Raw genomic sequence first — 23,031 nt, 5'->3', positions numbered from 1 at the left:
GGAACAGAAAAGGAGAGTAGTAGCTTCCCTCTGACCCTGAGGGCATCAGCAGTTGTATGGATGTGCAGAGGAGGGGCTGTGGCCAGTCCTGCATCTGTGAGGGTATTGCCCGGGCTCCCTGACCTCCACCAAGTACCCTTCCTGACAGGTGAGGTGGGTGGGACTCTGTGGCCCGAATGGGAGCATGATTTCAGAAAGTCATAGGAGAAAGAGTGCTGGACTGAGAAAGGTCTGAAAACTCTAGAAGAGTCTGTGGTGTATGACCTTTGAGGTCCCTGCCTGCTGTAACTTTCCATGCCTGGACTGGCTCTTCTAGTTATACAGCATGACGGAAGGTGTGAGGGTCTTCTACCTGACACTGGGAAGAATCAAACCAAGGATGGGGAAAAATCATCCAGGGCAATTGAATGCTGGGAACCGCGTCAATGGAAAGTCCTCTCGGCAGCGGCTTCATAATACTTTCAGCATTCATTTAAGACATCTTCTGGTGATCTGTTGTGGATCTTTTTAATTCCGTGGCCATCACAGAGATGGCGTACTGCCTGTGTTTCTAATTGATGGGGACAGTTGTTGACAGAGCATTGCCTTTGGGATTGCTGGCATTATGGCTCTTTTTTTTTGTTTCTTTTCCAAAATAAACCCTGTAACATAGAACTAAAACCCCAGAATAAGCTCCAGATGTAACATTTTCCTTCTCCAGCTGTTGAAGTCCATTTTATCTGATTTTTTGTTTTATTTAGTTTGGTGTGGCTTAGCAATCAGAAAACAGTTAACCATTACTCATTCTAAAAAGGGATCCAAAATAGGAACATTTCCAAATTTGAAGCATTTCTTAAAAGGAGCCTGGATCCAAAATTCTGACTTTATCTTTATCAGATGCTTTTGGCAATGTTGAAGAAATCTTCTGGGAGAAATTTAATAAACATTTCTTGGAGGGACAGCACAGAGTGCAAACGTCAGGGTGCCTCTACAAAATGTATTGCCAACCTGATTTCTGAACAATGCTTTCGCACACTCTGAGCTGTGTGTTCCAGCATTTGGAGTTCTAATTACAAAAATCCAAAACTGCTTCTAGATTCTTCTCCTTCGTGACCACCCTAATATTATTCAAGCACTTGCCTAACATAAGCATTTCTTTCTCTGATAGAAACGGGAACCTGAAATTAATGCACACTGAGAAAATCATAGCATTTTAACTTCTGACTTTATTCTTTTTCCCCTCAAACGAACAGGTGATAAAACACTGTCTGTGTCCAAAGCAAAAGGTATGGCCTCCTCTTCTCTTCTTTCACAGAGTGCCAGAAAATGTAAACAATATTTAGGTTGAACTTCTGAGTCCTCTGAATTTTCTGTCAGCCTTCAGAACAACATTCGTTTGTTTGTTTACACCAACATTTAACAGCATAAAGAGTAAAACAAGCAAACAGTCTGAGGCATTTATAGGAAGTGTTCAGATTGTGATACAGTCTTGTATCTGCATCGTTTTTACTCTGACAAAGAAAAACATTGCTTTAGGAAGTGGGTCATGTGGGTGTATAAGTGCTTCGTGGACAGGCCGGATATGCCATGGTTCTGGTCTGAGTACCACTGAAACACAAAGGGAAGAAACCTGTTTTATTCCTGCAGACACACAATGCATCCAGCTTTGGCTTTTTGTCCTCTCAGGACCTGATAATTTTTCTAATATTATGGCTGGAAGTCTACCTCAGAACACTTGCATAAATAAAATAGGTTACAGGTAAACATTTAGAACAGGAAGATTTAAAGCCTTTTTATTAACCTTCACTACTGTTTCATATTTTTCAAACTTCTATTTTGAGATCTCGGTGGCTGAACTTCCACGGCGGCCAGCATCCTGGGTTCCAGAGCTGGGGCGTTAGGTCCGTTACTTTGCTTCTCTGGAGCTTGGTTTCCTCATTTGAAAAATGAGGGGGTTGGATTTGATTTTCTCTAAGGCTCTTTCTAGCTCAAAAATTCCATGAATCTAATTCCTATCTGTTGCAGAAAATTCACAATACATGTAACTGTAAACACCCTCCATAGGAGATGGTATTACAAATTGAAACTTTATTGCTGGAGAGTTGCTGGTAAGATTATTGCTTTCACTGAATAAGGTGGCTAGTGGTTATTGATGTAATGCTATGTACTTATGAGTTGAATTTACTTTGGGAGTCACAATTTCAAAAACGGGTGAATGGGGTAAAAAAAAGATCAGAAAAATCCCACCTCACCCTCTTTAAATTATTTTAAGAAACCAAATTTCCAAAAGATGGGGGTTTCCTTTTGTAGGTGCTTGGGCAACATAAGCAAGTGAGGGAGAATTTATGTTCCCTGAAGAGGGGGAACAATAGCCACCAGGGATTGTGTCCCTTGCTTTGGCTTTTGCCTTATTTTCCTCTCTGTTTCCATTTCCCATTCTTCATGCAACCGGATTTCACAGCTAGCTCATTTATTCATTTACTCAGTAAAAGTATGACCTTCTGTGATGGGCCGACCACATGCCAGGCACTGAGAACACAGAGCTGGAAGGATTCTCTAACTCTGTGGAACCACCTGATTTCAGGGAGCCTCTGAGGTCTCATAACATTCTGCGATTGCTTCTTACTGAATAAACAGAATCTTCTAGCTTCTTTGAGGCTCTCAGATTTTACAGGGACTCTAAGCACATAGCTACACTTAATACGTAGGACCACAGAACTATTGGATGTTTGAGCTAGAAGATCCTCTAAGCTTGTGGATGCCTTTATTTTATATATGACTCAGCTGGGATCAACAGAGGTGACGTGGTTTGACTAGTGTCCTTCAGGGAGTTCATGAAAAATCCAAGAGTCATTTGCTAATGTTCTGTCTACTCTACCTTAACAGCCTCCTTGTCAGGTTTTAGTGTTAAAAAAAAAAAAAGAAGCGTCCTCCTTTTAGCTTAGGGGTCTAAGGCCATGAACATGAGTGAAACAAAATTATGTACCATTGCCTGGAAATCCACTTGTGCATTAACCAGAGCTTTAGCAATCTGTGCTGAGTTTTGAAAGTGCACATTATCTGCAACAAAGAGAGAGAGTTAAAGTGCTGTTAAATACCAGAAAGCACAGAGTGACAATGTACCGCCTGGAAATGAACACCAACAATTATCTAGTCATGCAGTTGACATTGTCAGCAGTGAGTAATCACACTCGCTTATGGAAATGTCCCTGACTCTTAGGTATTGACCCTGAGCACAGGCATAGGAGGATGCTTAATGTTTCTTAAACAAAGTGATGCTGGCTCAGTATTTTTATGTGTAAGAGTCTTGCTTAAACCTCACCATCTGCTGTTCCGTGGATGAGAAGATAGTCTACATTTCTGAAATATTCTGCTCTTGCCATCACAGTTGAATTCTGGAAAAGGGGAAAAATTAACATTTTAGTTGCTGCAAGTTCTAATAGAAAACTAGCTAAATCATTGTGCAATGGACTTAGCACCAATACTGAAATTATGTATTGCTTTGGTTGATAAATATTTAAGAGTCAGAGCAACACATTTTCATCATCATTTGCATTACTTCCATCTGATTCTTAGTTTGAAAAACTGAAAGTTTATGTGTCATATGTTACATATGAGTGAGACCTTAGGCATAAATGATGCCCGCTCAAGCTGTGTAGGAGTAGGGGCTGGGGAGGGGGATGAAGAAAAGGGAAGTTAGGGAAGGAGGATGGGGAAAGAAAAAATAGAATCCAAAAGGAGTCAATTCCTTTTTAATGAGGTGTTTTGCAGCTGACAAAAGATCATCATACTTGCTTTGGGGACCCAGCAAAACTGTAAACTCTGAATGACTGCTTTCCAATTATTTAGCACATTTGAAATAAATTAATGACCTAAATCAAACAGAAAATGCTTACTTTATAATGCTCGAGATTATCATCCTTTGTTGGGAGGCCCATGAATCGCTCTGTGTAGATAGATGCTGTAAAACATATGAGTATATGAGTGTGTTGTTTGCATGTGATATGTGTCATTTCATTAACCAACCAGAACCCCCCACCCCCGAGTTTGATAACTGCTCATCAATCTCCCAGGTGGAGCTGCCGAGGAAGGTTCTTGCTGCCCTTTACTGTAACGCTCCACCCAAGTCATTGGCTCTGCAAGTTGCCTCAGTAGGGCTGGAGAAGCAATGCAGGAGAAGACTGTGGAAACAGGAGCAGCTAACGATAGAAAGGGCTGCTCTTAAACTTTTTCACTTCTACCCAAAGTTCTTCAGTGGGGGGAATGTTGAGCTAGGAATGACCTCATTATATTTTAAAAGAAATCACAAATGCAGCCACCTCTTGTACCTTTATTGGTGTCTTAATTAATTTGGGATAGAACTTTGTCCCCCAAGTCCTCCCCCAAAACACACACACACACACACACACACACACACACACACACACACATTTTTCTCTGAATGGAGATTCCCTACAAGTTACAATTGTCTCATTTCCACCACAACACAGGGAAGAGAATCTGATGAAAGCTAATTTTCGTGCATTTATTAGAGTTATTTCCAAATAATCGTCCTGCATTGATGTTCATCATAAAAATAGGCACACACGGAAGGTGTACTTCTTGAACAAATTTTTGTTTCTTTGATTTCTAGAGCAATGTAACAGGCAGCTGCAAATGGTGGCATGGCGGTGATTTGCTTGGTCACGTCCTGACTTTCCCTAAGATGTGCTTAAAAGCTAGTTCAGCTGCACCTGTGTGTGTCTGTGAAAACAGGGTTAAGTCTGATTTTAAAGATTTGGTTCATCAGGGGGCACATGGTTTCTGGAAGAGAATAACTTACGTTGGGTTTTGGAAGAGTCCTTCCTCGTCTTAAAATTGCTGCGATTATTGCAACATGATTATAATGAATCATATAAACAATCTCATTTATAGATTATATTTTTCCCAGTGATGCTGGGGTGAATTTTACTGCATAATTTGTTTTCCTAGCAACCTTAAATATAGAGTAATTATGTGTTAAATGTTTTCGCAGCAACATTTATGCAATGTTTCCATACCGTAATATTCCCAGCTGGAGACTGGAGCCACTGCGATTCCACATTTGAAAAGACCACTTCCTGAAGCAAGGGCCAGCGATGAAACATACCCTCCGTAGGACTATAGAGACATTGTTACAAGTCAGTCCCAGATTGACTCTTATAAACTCTCTAAGGTATTTGTATAGCAATTCTACTCACAATAAGTGCTGGTGGGAGCTGGGGAATATGGATAGGGTAGATTAAATGTCTATCTTGAACTCTTGGTAGAAAACTCCACCAGACATGACCACAATTTCAGCTTAGTCAATTACAAATACTTGGTGTGCTGATCCAAACATGGTGTGGGCAGTTTAAGAGATACTATAATTGCAATTTTTCTGCAAAATTCTTTTTTCCCCCCCTTTATGTTTTTCCAACCAGGACCTTGCTATGGCAAAAACAGGATTTTTACTTTAAAAAAATACACAAAAAAGAAGATCATTCCCCAAAAGTAAAAGCAAGATACTTCCCACAACGTGCAAAAAACTCCTGTGAGGCAGCACTTATATCTGTATATTTACTCATTGATTTTCATAACAGAACAGCAAGGAGAGGACTCAAGAACCTTTTGAGTAGTCTAAGACATGGCCAGAGTCTGTGTATAAGGTAGTGTTACGTATTCTGTTTTGAGGATTTCTGGCATAGCAGTGCAAAGGAGGAAAAGCCACTGGTGTCTTAAAAAATCTTACATGCCCCCCTCCCCAACTTAATGGAAAAATGAAGTAATACAAAAGGGGATACAAATTGCAGAGTCTGGAGTAGGTTTAGCACTCATCAATTTTCTTCCCCAGGGAATTGGTAGGTGATTCAGAAATGTGACCCTCATAACAGAAGGAGATGCGTGCCTGTGTCACTTGAAAATTTGAAACTTTTCCTAAAAATGAAGAAATGAACAGAGTGTCACAGTAAAGCTCATCTCTCCCTGGAAGGCAAATTTTGTCTGTATTAACCTGCTGGGAGAGAGATGCTTCCTCTAGGAGCATGGTCTATGTTCTGGGACATAGACCCTCCTCCCCCCTCCCCTCTCCCCGCCACCCCGAATGTGTGCGCTAGATTAGGAAGTGACTCTCAGGGCTTATTCTTGCCCCATTACAGGAACATCCTTACAAATCAAAAGAGGACAGTGTGACTCTCTAACTAAGGGTGTGCCTTGCTTTGAGGACTTTATTGCCACAAACTTCTGGGAATCATTTGCCCTCCGGTCTGGAGAGATCCTATCATCCTTTGCTACAGAAAAGTCAGTCTTGAGAGAGGGTGAAGGAGAGAGTGGGAGTGAGAGCCCTACAGAGCAAGGGAGAGACAGGAGACAGACGTGGTGAAATCAGGCAGCAGGTCAGTGGCCTGGGTCTAGTCTTAATCGGTGAAATACATGGCCTGAGGGAATAAACTAAACCATCTTGCTGAATTCAATTGTTAGAGAAAGAATGCTAACTAACTAGTTTACAGTCTTATGTTTCCAACTCTGGGGAATCTTATTGAGGACCCTTGGCTACAAAACACAGACTAAAAGTGGCAGCTCCAATTATACCGTGGCCTCCTTTCATTATACTTGGAGGAGAACTAAAATGTGTTTTAATAGAGGAAAAATATATTTTAAAATAGAAGGAACATGTGGGTTTAAAAATCATTTTGATAAGTGAAAATTCTCTATCAGGATCAAACTTTCACTTAAAACATAAGAATAATCTGTTTTGATCAGCAGGTTAGCAACAACTATTACTGAAACAAAAGATTTCTTCTTCCTTCTTAATTTTTGGTTTAAATGAAAGTAGAGTAAGCCTGAGTCCTTTAGAAATATGATTACTGTTTATGGTTTTATTGGAAAAGTGTGATCACTGCAAATTATAATACTGGGTTCTGCTTCTCCCCTCCTATGCCCCAGAACAGAAAATAGCATGGAGTGACATTTGAAATTAAAGCATTTGCATATAGTAAAAACGGTTTTGAACATTTCTGTCCAAAATCTTAGGAATTATAAAAATATTAACTTGTATCTATTCAGTGATTAGATAATAGGGCAGTATGTAAATAAAATTGTCATGCTTTCAACATGAATACAAATTGCCTCTAGGAATTTGTAAAAGCAAACGAGTGTAGCAGCAGCACAATAAAAGAAGGTGTACTTGAAATTCTCAGGCAGCTTAGAAAAGCTGTTTCTATTGTAGAAAAAAAGAGAAAAAAAACCACCCGAGCTGACTTTTTTCTGCTCTCCCATGGGTGGGGCTCCAAGGCAGAGTGGGTGGCTGCAGAAAGAAAAGAACCCACGGAGCAGATTGGCCATGAGAATTCTAGAATTTTGTCCTTTGCACTTAGATGCCTTGCCATTTTGTTTAAATGAAGGATATCTTTAAAAACATTCTTAGAAGGGCACAGAATTTTGAGGGATTTATGGAATAGTACTCTGATGGGAGCTATAATGCAGATTGGAACATTTCACCTACAGACAATAATAATAACTAGCTAATGTTTGTAAGGACAAGGTCATTGCAACAGTCTTTGTGGTCCCACAGGCTCTGTGTCCTTTCTCTCCCCCCTCCCACCTCCTCTGGCTCACTGGCTCTCTTGATGTTCTTTTTTTTTTTTTTTGCGGTACGCGGGCCTCTCACTGTTGTGGCCTCTCCCGTTGCGGAGCACAGGCTCTGGACGCGCAGGCTCAGCGGCCATGGCTCACGGGCCCAGCCGCTCCGCGGCACGTGGGATCTTCCCGGACTGGGGCACGAACCCGTGTCCCCTGCATCGGCAGGCGGACTCTCAACCACTGCACCACCAGGGAAGCCCTCTTGTTCTTTGAACTCTCCAAGCGTGATCTAGCCCCAGGACTTCTGCAAGTGCTGCCACCCTCTGCCTGGAATTCTCTATCCCCAGAAATTGGCATGGTTCACTCCCTCCCATTTGAAGTCTTAACTCAAAAAAAAAAAAAAAAGTCTCACCTGTCCTTCTAATCTAAAATTGCACCAATCCTGTATGATGCTCCTTGCTCCTTTCTTGCTTGGTTTTGCTTTTCTCCATCGCACTGATCATTGTTTAACATCCTGTATATGTTACTTATTTATCTTGCTTATTGCCTTTCTCCCCAACCATTCCCAACTCGATAAAGGTAGAGATTTTTGTCTGTCTGGTTAATGAATGTCTCCCTAGCACTGACAATACAATCTGAAACACAGTGGGAATAGAATAAATATTTGTTTAATATATGACTTTCCTATTAACTCATCTAACTCTCACACTGACTTGATGAGGAAATTATTGTTGCATTTCGTGATGAGGAAACTGAGGCTCAGAATAAATTTAGAGTAAGCGGTGGAGTTGAGACTCAACTGCAGGATGCCTGACGACAAGCCACTTCCTCTATAGCCCTACATTAGGGCAACCTCTTTGGGAAGTTTTAAGTTCAGAGTCTAACATAGTTTCATTAGAGGTGCATTTGTCCTACTTTTACATCGTTGATCACACATAGCAATTCAAATTGCTTATAATTAGTCACTGGAAGAGAAGGGAGCTAAGATTAAATCACGAACTAATGCTTATTCAACACCACCTGGCTAGGTCTATATTAACAAAGCAAAGCCCATAAATGAGGTTTTTATTCTAATAATTTAGGCAAAACCCCTGCTGCTCTTCAATTGTCAGAATAATTGCTTCAATTTTTCTTCATATAAATTAGGGTTGTTCAACCTCAGCACTATTGACTTTTTGGGTTGGAGAATTCTTTTTTGTTGGGTGCTGTCCTTTGCATTGTGGGATATTTAACAGCATCTCTGGCCTCTACCCACTAGACGCTAGTAGCACTCCCCTAGTTCTGACAACCAACGACGTCTCCAGACATTGCCAAATGTCCCCTAAGGGACAAAATTGCCCAGGTCAGAACGGCTGTCATAACAGACACTTCCTAGGCATAATGCTGTGTGCACAGTGGATGTCTAAGAGGAAGCTAAAAAACAGGCTACTGGACTTTAATTTGGTGCCAGAAAAATGAAAGTGTAAGATAAAAAGATAAAAATGCCTTCTCTCCCCTTCTTACTCTGGATAATGGAGGGAAATGTAAGATTTGCAACTTATTGACCAATTGACCAAAGAAAAAAATTGCGTGGCTAGCTTTAGAGTATTTCTCAGACCACTAAGGTAGCTAATACTTCGTAGAAACAGGTACTTATGGAACACAGTGATAGCTAAACAAACCCACATGGTCATTCTCAACGTCTTTCTCTTTCCCTTCTCCAATTTCCCATAGGTCTCTGCTTATTATACTATAAAAGAGCACTCAGAGCTATGACCTATTCCTGTCCCCTTCTTGACTGCCTAAATTCAGGCCCTTGGTATTTGTTGCCCGTATTACTGCTCTCTTAGCCCTTTGGACCACTCTCTCCCCCAACATCAGGCTGCTCTTCGTTCTGCAGCCAAGAGTATCTTTCTAAGACTCCAATTCCACTTCCTACTGACTTCAAGACCACTTTAAAAGAGGCACCCATGGAATCAAATACTTTTTGGTAATACTGTATGAAACAAAATTTAACAGGATTCTTTACTATAGGGGCTATATACACTATTATATAGACTTCATAGTTTACCAAACTATTAGACCAGAGAACATTTCCCCCAAATTTCCTGATACTAACATGACACCTTTGGGGGAACATTGACTTACAGGATTAAACTCATTTTAAACAGCATCATAGATATGTGAGATGGACAATATTGCGCTAAATATTTGAGAAACAAAGTTGAAGAAAGACAAAGTCCATTCCTTGATTCTTGTGAGAGCAAGCAATGCACAAACAAGATAAAGCATGGCAGTTCCTATAAAAGTAGTATAAAGAGCTACTGGAGCACAAAAATTCATATCTGAGTTGGGTCTTAAAGAACAAGTAGGAATTTTGTGTTTTGGAGAGAGGAAGACATGGGGAATGGGAGAAGAGGATGGGCATTGCCGGTGTAGGGAACAGGACTGATCAACACATGGGAAAAAGGAAGCACAGACATAAAACAAATTATTCATAAAGAGTGGGGAGGGCTTCCCTGGTGGCACAGTGGTTGAGAGTCCGCCTGCCGATGCAGGGGACATGGGTTCGTGCCCCAGTCCGGGAAGATCCCACGTGCCGTGGAGCGGCTGGGCCCGTGAGCCATGGCCGCTGAGCCTGTGAGTCCGGAGTCTGTGCTCCGCAACGGGAGAGGCCACAACAGTGAGGGGCCCACGTACCGCAAAAAAAAAAAAAAAAAAAAAAAGAGTGGGGAGAAGTGGAGGGAGAGAGACTAGAAAAGTAGGATGCAACCAGATTGCCAAGGGCCTTGCATGCAAGGAAATGTGTTTGGGCACTAGGCTGAGGTCAACATGTAGCCCTAGAAAATATGTAAGCAAAAAGGCAACATGGCAAGAATTGTGTTTTGGAACAATAACTTCATTAGCAACATTGGAGTTTGTGAGACCAAAGCAAGGAGGCTAGTTAAGAAGTAACTGGAATAGTTAAACCTGTACCACCCAATCTATGGTCAATGTAAGTGGACCCTCAGACTCCACACTGGAGTACTGGTCGGGGGGGTTGCCTGGAAACTGTTTTAACACGTTCTCCAGGTGATGCTTATGCAAGCTAAAGTTTGAGGAGCTCTGATTCAGATTACATATAAAGAAACTTGAACTAAAGCAATGTCAGTGGGGATGATGAGAATAGACTCAAATGTTTGAAGGCAGAATTGATCGAATTTACTAATCAACAGAGTATTGGAGTCAGGGAGCAGGGGAAGCTGAAAATAGCTCTGAACTTACTAATTTGGATGACTAGGTGTGTGGTGAGGTCCTTATTAAAGATGAAGACTTGTTTTAAAGTAGACTGTAATATGTTTAACTTGGGCAAGTTAAGCTTGAGGCCTCTGTAAGACATTTGGGAAATATGATCAGTAGCCATTTGAAATGTGGAGCTCAGAAGAGAGAGGAGGGGGCTGGTGGCAGGCATCTGGCAGTCATCATCATCTTTGAAACCACATGGGTTTCCCCAAGGAAGTGAAGAACAAGAATGAAGACCAGACCCAGAAAAACACTGACATTTAAGGAATGGAGTGTAATGATCACAGAAACATAGAAAAATAAGAAGAGAAACATGTTACAGAGCCATGGATAAAGCTCACTCTCCTTCATGTGATGAGTGGGTTTTTTAAATCATCCCACACACATGGTTCTCTACCAAACCACTTATACCTAGAATGTTCTAGAAGTGAAGTTAAAAGGTGGCTTTCAGTTATTTCAAAGACTGAAGTAAAAGCAAAGTGAAACTCTAAGAGAAATGTTAATATTATACGTAAGTGTTCAGTTTGAAATGTGAATCTTTCAAGGATTTACTTTAGGAAATTTCATAAAAATGAATGGTAAGAAAGGTCTTATCTGAAATATTTCACTATAAAAATATTTCATTTATTTCCACCCATTTGAATTCCATTCTGTTTAGATACTTAACATTTGATAGTTTTAAGAAGGACCAAATGGCTTGAAGTAACAACTTTCCACAAATTCATAACAGCTCTTCATCTGGTCACTGAGCTGAGAGATGAGTGGAATCCTGCACATTCCCTTCAATATTGGGTTTCATTCCCTCCATCTTGTGCAGGCCGCGCTCCGAGAAAACAGCCAAGAAAAACAACCCAAGCACAAATGGCTGCAAATTGACTTGCAAATGTACAAACTCAGACCAAAAAGTGAAACAGGAAATCTTCTTTGAAGGGTAATTATCATAATTTATAATGGGCAAATCTAAACTCTTTCCCATATTTCTCTAAACTTTCCAGTGACTTCATTGCCCATGATTGATAAATGTTGCCACTTCCTTTTAATGTGTTTAAAAAAACCTGTGTAGCTCTTCAAACGTGGGAAATTATCTCCAAGATCTATAACTAGTAATAAATAATTATTTCTCTCCAGTTAGCACAGATTAACGTTAGGTCTGGTAAAAGAATTTGATTGCAAGAAAAAAAAAAAGAATCAAAACAGCCAAGATATATAATTTCAAACTTTATCTTAGCTTTTCATGAAAACGAAATGATGACATATAAAAGAAAAGGAATATATTAACCCTAAAATAACAAAGGAAATTAAAGTTCTGATGAATATGGTTCAGTTCAGTATACTCTAATACCAGAAATTAAGTGAAAATGTGTCAATTACGAGTTAATTTGCTATACAGGGAAGAAACTAAATGATTGAAAAAAAGGAACAAACACTTAAAGCCACCACTTTGAAGCCCAGATTATCCAAATTGACTGTTTCCATTGACAGATTAAATTATGTTGCAACATTAACATTTCATGAGAAACCTTATAAGCGAACACTTTAGAAAATGATGAACCAAATAACAGGCATAAAACATACAAAACAACTCACCCAGCCCCATATGGCTATTCTTTTTTCATCAATGAAACCCATTTCTATGAATTTTCTAAAGGAAAAGAAACAAATTTTTAGAATTTTAAGTGTGTACACATGACATTTACTTCATTACACAAGCATATTTAATCCAAAGATTTAATAGAAACGCTACATTTTCTTTGTTTAAACACTTGCATAATCAGACTGCATTTACAAATAGTTAAAAGAACATTATCATGCTTACTGCAAGGGGTAAAAGGATCCTTTAGACTCTATGGTACATCTATTGAGTAATATTTTCAGGGCTGTAAGGCCTTCTACCCTAACTGTGCTGGTGAGTTACTTGGGACTCAGGTTAAGAGACAGGCTCATACTCAGCAAATGAGAATAGACTGAAAGGGGAAAATGTTTTTTAATGCAGTGAACAAACAAATGGTTAACTCAGATTCTAACACTATAGCCACATGTTTTTGAATTTACTATTAAATGCACTTAAGATATTTTAAAGAAAAAAAAAGAGAGACTGGCTCATAGTAACACCAGAAGTAATAGCACCATGACTAGGACCAAATTTCCAAATCTCCAGCTTTTGGAAAAAAGGGTTTCATTACTGCTGTTTTAAAATTTATTAATTCTTATGATTTTGTTTGCTTAGATGTTAATGTAAAAGAATTTCAACCTAAAATGGGACTGAAGAATATAAATGAAAAATTGCACACATGTGCCCTCAGGAGTGAGAGACTGATTTCCATATATGCCTGATTTCCATAAAACTGGTCATATTGAAATTTTCTTAAATGATAGAGAGTTAGTCAAGGGTTGCCTCATATCAACCTTGGGAAGTTTTGCTTATGGTTTCCAGAGGTGTGAACAAGAAATGACCCAAGTTGGGTTGGTTTCTCAAAATATGCTGAATTGAGCTTTGTTTGTAGGATGGGATTGGTTTTGTCTGCCCAGGGAGTAGTCAAAGCTGGTCTCTGTTTGTTTCGATTTTAATAGACTCTCACTGAACTCTCCCCTCTTTCATTCCCTCCCTATAAATACAGCCTTCCCCAAACCCTCAATGGATGGGCCCATAGCTTGCTACAGTTTGTGAGTCCAGAATTTCAATTCCTCTGCTATTCCTGAATAAACTCATTTTTTTGACAATTTTGAGCTTGCCTTGTTTTAACCCTTTATTTAGGTTGACATGCATTATAATCACTGTCTCATTTTTGGTCACATCCATCCATGGAAACACATCCATCCCTCTCCCATTTCACACTTAGGTACCCTCAGTTCATCATGGTTTGGACAATTGTATGCATCTTTCAGGATATGAACATTATTCATTCAATTTCCCTCACAGAAATTGAGGGAAATCCATTTAAAAATGAGTTTGAAAATAAATCTATCCTTAGGAGCAAGGGACCATGCTGAAAGACAACCTTCAAAAAAGTCCTGGGAAGCCCTCAGAAATCTAACTACGTCATTGGTACAAAAAGAGAGTGTTTTAGGCTAATTTATTCCATGCTTCCTTGATGGCTGGTGTTCTAGAGCAATTGTGATTTATTTGGGGAGCGTTTTAATAAAAACTCAAGAAACTCTTAGAGAAGCAGAAGCAGTGGAAGAAAAAAGCAAAGTGGATGAGCCATTATAGAGGCCTGGATGGGACAGTGAAGGAAAAGAGGGGAAGAGCCAAAAGTGACACTCATGACCCCAGAAAAATACTACTTTTTTGGTTGCCTTAAGTGACGTTAATGCCCTTTCTCATTATTCTCTGGAACTAGGACCGAGCGATTTGCATTAGTTAAATAATGGAATTTCTTAAAGGGATTTCACAGCAACCATTTTGCTCGTTGCATGGATTGAAAATGCATGTTTCTGATGCATAGAGGAGTTGGGCAGATGCCCGGCACAAACAGATGGGAAGAAGCCCCGTCAGTCACAGCTTACTCGACACTGATTCTGAGGGACACTGAGGGGTCTACAGGGGAGAAACGCAGTAGCAAACGGAAAGTTGCTACCTGTGTTGACGCTTGGTCACGGTAAAGTAGAGACAACGGGCAGCAAATTGCGGCATTTCGGCAATTCTCCCACAAACTTCAAAAGCCAAGTGAAAGAAAAGAAGGTTCACTTTCTTTGTCAAAAAAATGATCTTGCTGCTAGTGCTTGAAGCCAGTTCTGAGCCATAAAATCAATCGTGATTTTATGATCTCCCAGAAGCTAGCAATCATATTGCCTTGCATTTGGGGTAAAAGCAAATAACAGGTGATACACGGGAACAGGAAATTCTTAACAACTCCCTTCCTAGGTTTATTCCGAAAGGATGACATTTACAGGAAATGATAGTGCAATAGTTAACATGGAAATGAAACATTAACACTTACTGTGGAAGGACTAGGTTAAAGGTTAGCTAGATAATCTGAGACCAACAATCTTCTATAAAATTTACCTCCAAATTCTGAAGAGCTTCCAGGAGGGTTATCAGAGATACTGTTGACAATGTGGTTAAATCAACAAAATGTTAATAGCAAGTGAAAAAGCATTTTTTCTAATTTTGGAGGCTGGACTGGACTTTACAACTTTTTTCTCATAAAAATACCCTAAATCTAAGGTCAGTTCGAAACCTTAGTAATCAATTACTATTATTCTATTTTGGAAATGTTCTTATTGATACCATGTATAACAGTATGATATATTTTTTTTCTCATATAATCCTTCTTTACTGCTAACCCTGGAGTTATATAAAATTTCAAAATTGTGGGAATGTCAAAAATGCCAAACCTACCCCAAATGAGCATATTTGATCCTATAACTACTGAAATTTTAAGGGTCTCACATATGAACCACTTGCAGAGGAGCCTGAAGAAAGCAGGTCTCAGTTTTCCTTAAGCTTTGACCTCACAAGCGTATCCTTTGGGGCTTTCTCTTATGTATAGTCAAAATTTGTGCGGTTGTAGGGCCTCTCTTTTTTTCCTGCTTTGCTTTGCTTGACTCTGTTTCTTGACCCTGACTAGTATTTACTGTTGTTTCCAAATATGTACTTATGATATTTTTTGGTATATAAAAAATTTAGCCAGATTGCATTTCATAAGAGATTCCAGGGAAAAATTTCACTCTTTGAGGGGAGGTAATTTGAGGACTACCATAGAGGAATTGCAATCCCAATTCCTCAAGTCAGACGTTCAGTGTCTGATTACTAAAACACTTCTCAGGAAGATATGTGATTGAATTATTTCTAGAATTATCACTATAAGTCTATTCTTTTAACTTTTGTTTTCTCAAAGCATAGGGTTTCAAGGCTTCCCTTTCCCTTTTGCAGGATAATGGTTTCAAGCAAAGCCAAGGCCAGTCCCAACTGGCATCTCCACTGCTGTATACGTGCTTTGCCATACAGCTGCCCCTGTTCACTAAGGTGAATACAAAAAGTTCCATCTAATAACCATGTTCCCTTGAGTGCATGTGGTTTATTCACTCTTCAAAAACTGTAAGTGCACTGAATGTTGAGATTGTAAATTGCACAATTTTATACAGAGTATTGTAATAGCATATACTAATATTTCATCTGTTCTTGAATGGTTGAGTCAATTAGCGAACATATGCCTGATCTATAGTAGGAAGACATTCTTCAGGTTCCATCCTAAAAATGGCTCAGAGAAGGTAAACGTAGCCAATTACCGCCTCTGGTCCATCTTCCTTTCAATTCTAAATGCCAAACACATTTATATTATTGTGAAAATCAATAGAATTTGTGGCTTCGTGTCCTATATGTTGGACACCAGAAATAACAATTTTTGTTACGGTCTATACATGGGTTTCATGTTTAAATTTTCATTTCATCCAAGGAAAAACATTAAGAAGCTATCAGTTCTATCTGTTCTGTTTCTTAAGGTATCCCTCTTAAATTTGAATGCTGCATTTTTGGTGGTAAATAAATGCACAAAAATATAATGATGTATGATGTTAATGATGATTGTTTTTTAACCAGTGCCAAAACAAACCATTTTTAGCTCTACCAACTTTGGAAAGTTGAATTACAAACCATAATTTACATCTCTGTCTTTTGATGTTGTCCCAGGATTACATGTCCTTGGTGTTTATTGCATGGTTTAAATACAAATAAATGTGACCCGACCCACAATGCCAAAAACAATACCGTAAAGGATTAAGTCTATAATGCTGACAATTGTGTTAATGTTCTTAAGGCGTACCACAGTCTTTACATGAACGATTGAATCTCAGAGTTTTTCTTTGAACTATCTTTTCTATGACTCTCTATCAGGCCGAAGACTCCCTCAAGAATGTTAAAATAGTGGAAAGGCCAAAAATCTGGATCAGTAAGAAAGACGGAGCCTCCTAGAAGTTAGGTGTGAATGATGCCTACAGATTGTATAGTGTTATTTAATAACTTATTTATCAATTTTTCAGATTTAACTCAAATCGACTTTGTTTTTCATTGAATGTTTTAGGTGTAAGTGTGTGTATATTACTGTTCACAGAATGAAAGAAAAATTTGAAAGCATATGGGTTATGATTACTTTTCTATTTAAAAAAAATAATTACTTGTGAGTCAAAATTCTTCTGCTTTGATTAGAGACAAAAAAATACAGAAAAGTGTTGTCTGGGCCTGGCTCCTAGTTGTTAAATATAATCTGTGTTGTGTGTGCTGCATTGAAATCAATAACTGCTGATGATATTAAGATGATAAAAGAAACATACTAATTAATTTTCTAAATTGCTCTTTGCTGTGAAACAGTGTTTGACCTTTAGACATCACTCATGCACATATATCCATGACTAAGAGTACAGTCAGCCTGTGTTAGCTTTTACATTTACAAACTAGTATTCCCCAACTTCACCTACTCACATCATAATAACAGAAACCCAACAACTATACAGAAATATCCAGAAGAATCCTGCACAGTGTTTCCAAATTAGGAACAATTTTGGTGACTCTATTCTTTTTGTTTCAGGAAGAGATGATTGAGCCATAAATTGTGGTTGAGAATGTAGTTGGGAAGAAGAACTCAGATTATAAATCTGTCTTTCCCCTACATGTTTTGGTAGATTTCTGTTATGTAAAAGAAATTTTTTGTCGAATGAAAATAGGAAAACACATTCTTGCTAAAATAGCTAGTTTAATTACAAAAGAATGCTAATATCTATAAGTATATAGTGCTGATGAAATCTTGAGCCATTTCTAAATTTATGAGGTAGAATCCACAAGGCTTGAGCAAATTCGGATGTCTGGTTTCCTACAGACCATCCCTAGAGTTATACAAAGTTTTCTGCTAATTGTGAGCCATGGTAATGAAAGTCTGTTAGAATGACTGAAACGTGGAAAGAGAGTATTTATCATCTTTCACCATAAATCCTTTTTCTTCTCTCTTCTGTGAATAATTTTTTCTTATATTGGGTAAAAATATCACTTTAAGGTTAATGATAGCTTTAGATGAAGTTAGGAAAATGGACAAAAAATATTTAAGACATTAAGGATGGGGAAACCCGAGAATGACTGCATGACTTTTGCTGACATCAGTTTCTGTTTGAATGAGAAGGCGCTCACCTGACAGCTGTGATCTGGTCCTCAACTTCATAAACACCCAGCTTTCGATACACTGCATACAGAAGTTTGTCACCTTGGAAAGCTGTTCCTCGACCATCCACCAAGGCAATGACTATCCCTTCCTTACTTGCAAGATAAGATATCCAACTAATAGAGAATACAGACCTTACACTCTGACTGCAGGGACCACCATACCTACAGAAAAAAAGAAAAAGATAGAATCTCTGATTCCTTTGTGAAACTCAACTTCCCATCATGGCCAAGAATTGCCTTTAGTATTTCCCAGTACATTTGTATGATAAAATTTCAATAACAGTGGCATTAGAACTGGCTCAAAATCAAGAGAGGACCAGGCTTTTCCCAGAGGTTTGCTACAAGGAAGTTGTTTTGGGACACAGCCTCTCCTATTCCCCAAAACGGATACATCTAGGGTTGGCATTTCAAGGAATATGTGTGGGTTTTTCGTCATTTCTGCCACCTGCCACTTGCTAAAAGCAGGCATAAGATATACTAAAAAAAATGCATGGTGTTTTAAGCAAATTGTGTGTAGGTCAGCACTGATTTTGGGTGTGATTCCACAAAATATATTCCATTCCCTTATTTCATTTCTAACTCAATTACATAAGATGTTAAGATGATTTACAATATTTTTTGGCTGCAATTTCTCTATCTCAAAGGTATTCTGACACATTAGGCAATTTGCCATACAAAGGAAATTCAAAACAGTAAATGCAAGCAAGTCCATCTAAAAATCTCAAAATTTTCTCAGGCTATTTTAAATAGCCATATTTTATTTACTCTGATTAGTTGGGGAATATATAAAAACAGCATCAATAGGAACTGTTACAGAGGAGAATGGTTCATTCTATCTCACAAATGTGTATTTAATCCAACATATTTTCAGTAAATAGTTTTTAAACCAAAGAAAATATTACATACACTTGAATTAGCAAGGGATACTTCTTTGATCTGTCAAACCGAGGAGGAAGAATCATCTTGTACCATAAAGCTTGAAAAACAAAAATAGAGAAAAATCTTCATTCCACTATACTCATAGCATTATTTATTTTCTTTAATAACAACATATAACATAAAATCAATTTATAACTAGTAAATTGTTAAGAACAAAGACTATGTTTTACTTGATTTTTATTACATATTTTTGTCCAGTTTACAAATTGCTAGAAATGTTGAACTGTTATTTTTCTAGAAGCACACATTTTAAAATGAGATAAACTCTTTTTAAAAGTATCAGTGTTGAAATGGAGCTATAGAAAAGTATAAGATCAACCTATTCACAAACATATGAAAGATATTTCATAAAAATTTAATGTGACAGTAAGATTTTTAAAATTAAGATCCTGTAATATTGTAGAGATTGGATTATAATATTTACCCTACAATTTTGTTTTAAAAAAGCAAAAGCTGATAAGTGTTCAGCTTCATATCTATTCATGAGAAATTTTTAAAAGGTCTTACTAATATCATCCACTTCAAGTTTCTTAATTTCCTCTTTAGGCAGCTGGATATTTTTCAAAGCATTTTCCAATTCCTTGTTTTCTTCCAGGATTTTAATTTCTTAAAAAAAAATAAAATGTTCATTTTTAATTAATAGAAATTCCATAGGAAAATTCTTTCTTAAAATGTCTTTGGCTTTACTATGGATGAAACTGAAACTGTATAAGGATTGCTTAAGGAGTTTCATATTGACAAGGATATTTTTAATCCAGCCTTTAAAGCAGGGATGAACTTATGAAGGACATCAGTCATTGTCTCTTAAACAGACCCTGATGGCATCAAAATACATTCTGAGCAGAATCACAGAAGTAACAATGTTTATTCAGCCACATTTTCCTGTTTCTAACTTTTCTTTTACAACATGAAGCCATGACCTGCGTAGGTGACATTTAAAAAAATATATTTTTACTGAAAAAGTGGTAGAAGCAAAATCTATATTGCTGAAACCTCAAATTTAAAATAATTAAGTATGTATTATAGTTACAAAGTTTGTTTTAAAATCTTCAATGTGTAAGGTCAAATATTAATTCTGTGATTTTTTTATATCTATTTCTTTCTTAAACTTTTCCTGCTGTACTTGCTTAATATAGGATCTTCTTCCTCTTTTTTTTTCTTTTTGTGATATTCTTCCTTTTTTTTCTTTTTGTAATTGAATTACTGTGCATCCGTTTCCTTCAAATCCTTTCTTTCAAGGTAGTTATATATCTTAAAAGAACAACAGTATATACACACTATAATTTCTGTCTTTCACCTTAAAAGATCTCCTAAAAAAACTGTTGTTTATCTTTGAGTTTAGTTATGTTTCACACTTTAATTTTTGTAACTGAACAAATATATTGATCTCCTGATGCTGAAGATCAGTGATACATTCGAATGGGTTTCTAGCAGTAGAGGACTTTTTGTAAGCTTTGTTTTGACCTGGATAGATATTAGGTATCGTCTAGAGAGAAGTTAGATTTTTGTATAATAAGTGGAGTTTGTGGCTTTATTTTTTTATTTTTTGCGATACGCAGGTCTCTCACTGCTGTGGCCTCTCCCGTTGCGGAGCACAGGCTCCAGAAGCGCAGGCTCAGCAGCCATGGCTCACGGCCCCAGCCGCTCCGCGGCATGTGGGATCTTCCCGCACCGGGGCACGAACCCGTGTCCCCTGCATCGGCAGGCGGACTCTCAACCACTGCGCCACCAGGGAAGCCCATGTGGCTTTATATTTTAAAAGAGGGTCTGGATGACTTCTGAGATATGCCAGTTCCGTGGTCTCCTTGTTTTTGTGCCTTTTTAAAAAAGTGGTCCTTGAAGATGGGGAGCTGGGGGGAGTACTTGTAACTACACTAAGTTTGCCAAACCACTTCCCTTGTAACTCTCAGCTTTCATATACTCATGGCATTTTGCTCCAAAGTGTTATATTTAATCTTAGAACAAGTATAGATGTTTTAGTATGAGTTGTATAAGATACATAATACATTTCATTTTAACTTTGGACAATCTATCAGGAAAGAGATACTTGTGGTAACTTAAAAGTTACAACTAGAAAAAGGGATAGCAGGGGGCGGGGAGAAGGATAAATTAGGAGTTTGGGATTAACATATACACACAACTATACATAAAATAGATAAACAACAAGGACCCTACTGTATAGCCCAGAGAACTATATTCAATATATTATAATAACCTATGATGGAAAAGAATCTGAAAAAGAACATGTATATATGTATAACTGAGTCACTTTGCTGTACACCTGAAACTAACACAACATTGTAAATTAACTATAATTCAATTTAAAAAGTTAAAACTAAAAAAGAAAATAAAATGTATGCTCAATTATAACCACAATGCAGCCAGCTCTTCCTTCTTGTGTGGGTTCTCAGTGTGGAACTGTCAAGGATAAAGGGAATCTATGTGGAGTAAACACAAAGAATGGCTGCAATATTTATTTATGTAGACCATGTTTATCATTCTGTAGACAGATACTGGAAGTCAGAGACAACACGCAGATGTTGCCTGGTTGGGTTGACCTTGATTCCTTTTCTATTCTGTTCCTAGCTACTGAAATTTTCTGATTCATGACTTAGTGAAATGACGAGTTGAATGGAAAATCTTATTAAAGCTTCTACAGTCCGGGGTTGCATTTTTATAGATAGTAAATGTGCAATTTTCCCACCCCTTGGAGGCAATATGGAACTTCGTAGGTCTGTGAGGAGAGGGAGGGGTGGCAATTGGACTTCTCTATGTGTCTGTGCATTAGCAATGCATAATGTGGCGAGGAGTGCTACAGCCCAGACTGTACCTTTCACCTTCTTTCACTCATCATTGTATACTCAGCACTCAGCATGCTCGGTACCAAGGGCATGATATGTAGTATGTGCTCTCCAAATGTTTGAAGACTCTTCATTACAATGAAATCAAGTGGTAAGAATGATGAATCATATGTGAGATTTTTGTTTAAATCATATTAACTATGACATATTGTTCATTGATTAAATTATGTGAAGAATCTGCAGAAAATCTGATAAATAAAGTTATTCAATCAGTTAGGTAATTTTAATGAAGATCTGCTCTGCCCGAAGCAACTAAGCCTCAACTGGGCCCTCCATGTCAAGTGTCAACTCTTCTGGGTTTTTATAGCATCTGGTTCAAGTACTATCTGTTATTTTCCAATGACTTTACCCCACTTCGCAGAGAAAATGAAGCCACTGCACTGTTTTCTACAAACTTTCATATAATTACATCGGTAATTTCCTCATTCTCTCTCATCACAGTGCTGGAGATTAATGTCCCCACCTGTCTCTGGACTCCACTTTGCCCACCTTCTCGGCGACCTCCCTCCTTTATGCCTTCAACCCCTTTTGGTCTCCAAATTTCTTCCATCAGCATTCAACCATGTTCAAATGTTTATCAGCTTTCAAAAACTAACTTAAACCTCTATCAGTCTCTTCCAGTCATTATCCCACCTCTTTGCTCATCAGTCAGACCTACTGAAAATAGTCTCTTTTTATTTATTTACCTCCTATGCAGACCTAAATTTGCTTCAGTCTGGCCTCTACCTCCACTGCTCCAATGAAACTGCTCTGACCGAGCTAATGCTCATCCTTATTTCGCTAAGCTCATTGATTTAGAGCAGGTCTTGCTTCACTCTCTGAAGCACTTGACACAGATAAGCACTCTCTTTTTCTTGAGACCCTCTCTTCCCCTGCCTTTCATGACTCCATATACTCTCAAGGTTGTCCTCCTTCTTGTTCCCCCTTGGTCTCCTTTACAGGTTCATTTTTCGCTTTGCATTTCTTGTGTTGGTTTTCTGCACAGTTTTACTCTAGGCTCACTTTCCACTACCCCTGCCCACCCTCATTTTCCCCACTCTGCTGCATCATCCATTTCCACGGACTTAGTAACCATGTATTCCATAAATGAATGACTTCATGATCATTCTCTTCAGTTCAAACAATCCTCCAACATCCAGTTCCAAAACTATGTCACTCCAGGACAGCTCTTCTTAGTTATATGCCATCAGTACCTCAAACTCAACATTGAAAGCAAAATTCATCCTCTCTCCAAAATGTTCTCTGCACTGTGAATCCCAT

At 38.3% G+C, this 23,031-nt stretch overlaps 1 protein-coding gene across 1 annotated transcript in view; it reads right to left on the bottom strand.

The window, feature by feature from the left end:
• Window positions 1–1,179: 1,179 nt before the first annotated feature.
• FAP (fibroblast activation protein alpha) overlaps window positions 1,180–23,031 on the bottom strand; it is a 71,166-nt gene continuing 49,314 nt past the window's right edge. The window contains exons 18-26 of the mRNA XM_060015694.1: window positions 19,418–19,516; window positions 18,878–18,947; window positions 17,939–18,133; window positions 12,406–12,460; window positions 5,019–5,118; window positions 3,876–3,940; window positions 3,302–3,374; window positions 2,966–3,039; window positions 1,180–1,587 (exon numbers count right to left, since the gene is read on the bottom strand). Of these exons, the coding sequence (XP_059871677.1) occupies window positions 1,486–1,587; window positions 2,966–3,039; window positions 3,302–3,374; window positions 3,876–3,940; window positions 5,019–5,118; window positions 12,406–12,460; window positions 17,939–18,133; window positions 18,878–18,947; window positions 19,418–19,516 (833 nt within the window). The 3' untranslated portion in view covers window positions 1,180–1,485. The remainder of the gene's footprint in view (window positions 1,588–2,965; window positions 3,040–3,301; window positions 3,375–3,875; window positions 3,941–5,018; window positions 5,119–12,405; window positions 12,461–17,938; window positions 18,134–18,877; window positions 18,948–19,417; window positions 19,517–23,031) is intronic.

The sequence above is a fragment of the Delphinus delphis genome, chromosome 7 (genome assembly GCF_949987515.2).
Source record: "Delphinus delphis chromosome 7, mDelDel1.2, whole genome shotgun sequence".
Taxonomy (NCBI): domain Eukaryota; kingdom Metazoa; phylum Chordata; class Mammalia; order Artiodactyla; family Delphinidae; genus Delphinus; species Delphinus delphis.
This window is presented reverse-complemented; position numbering and strand designations above follow the sequence as displayed.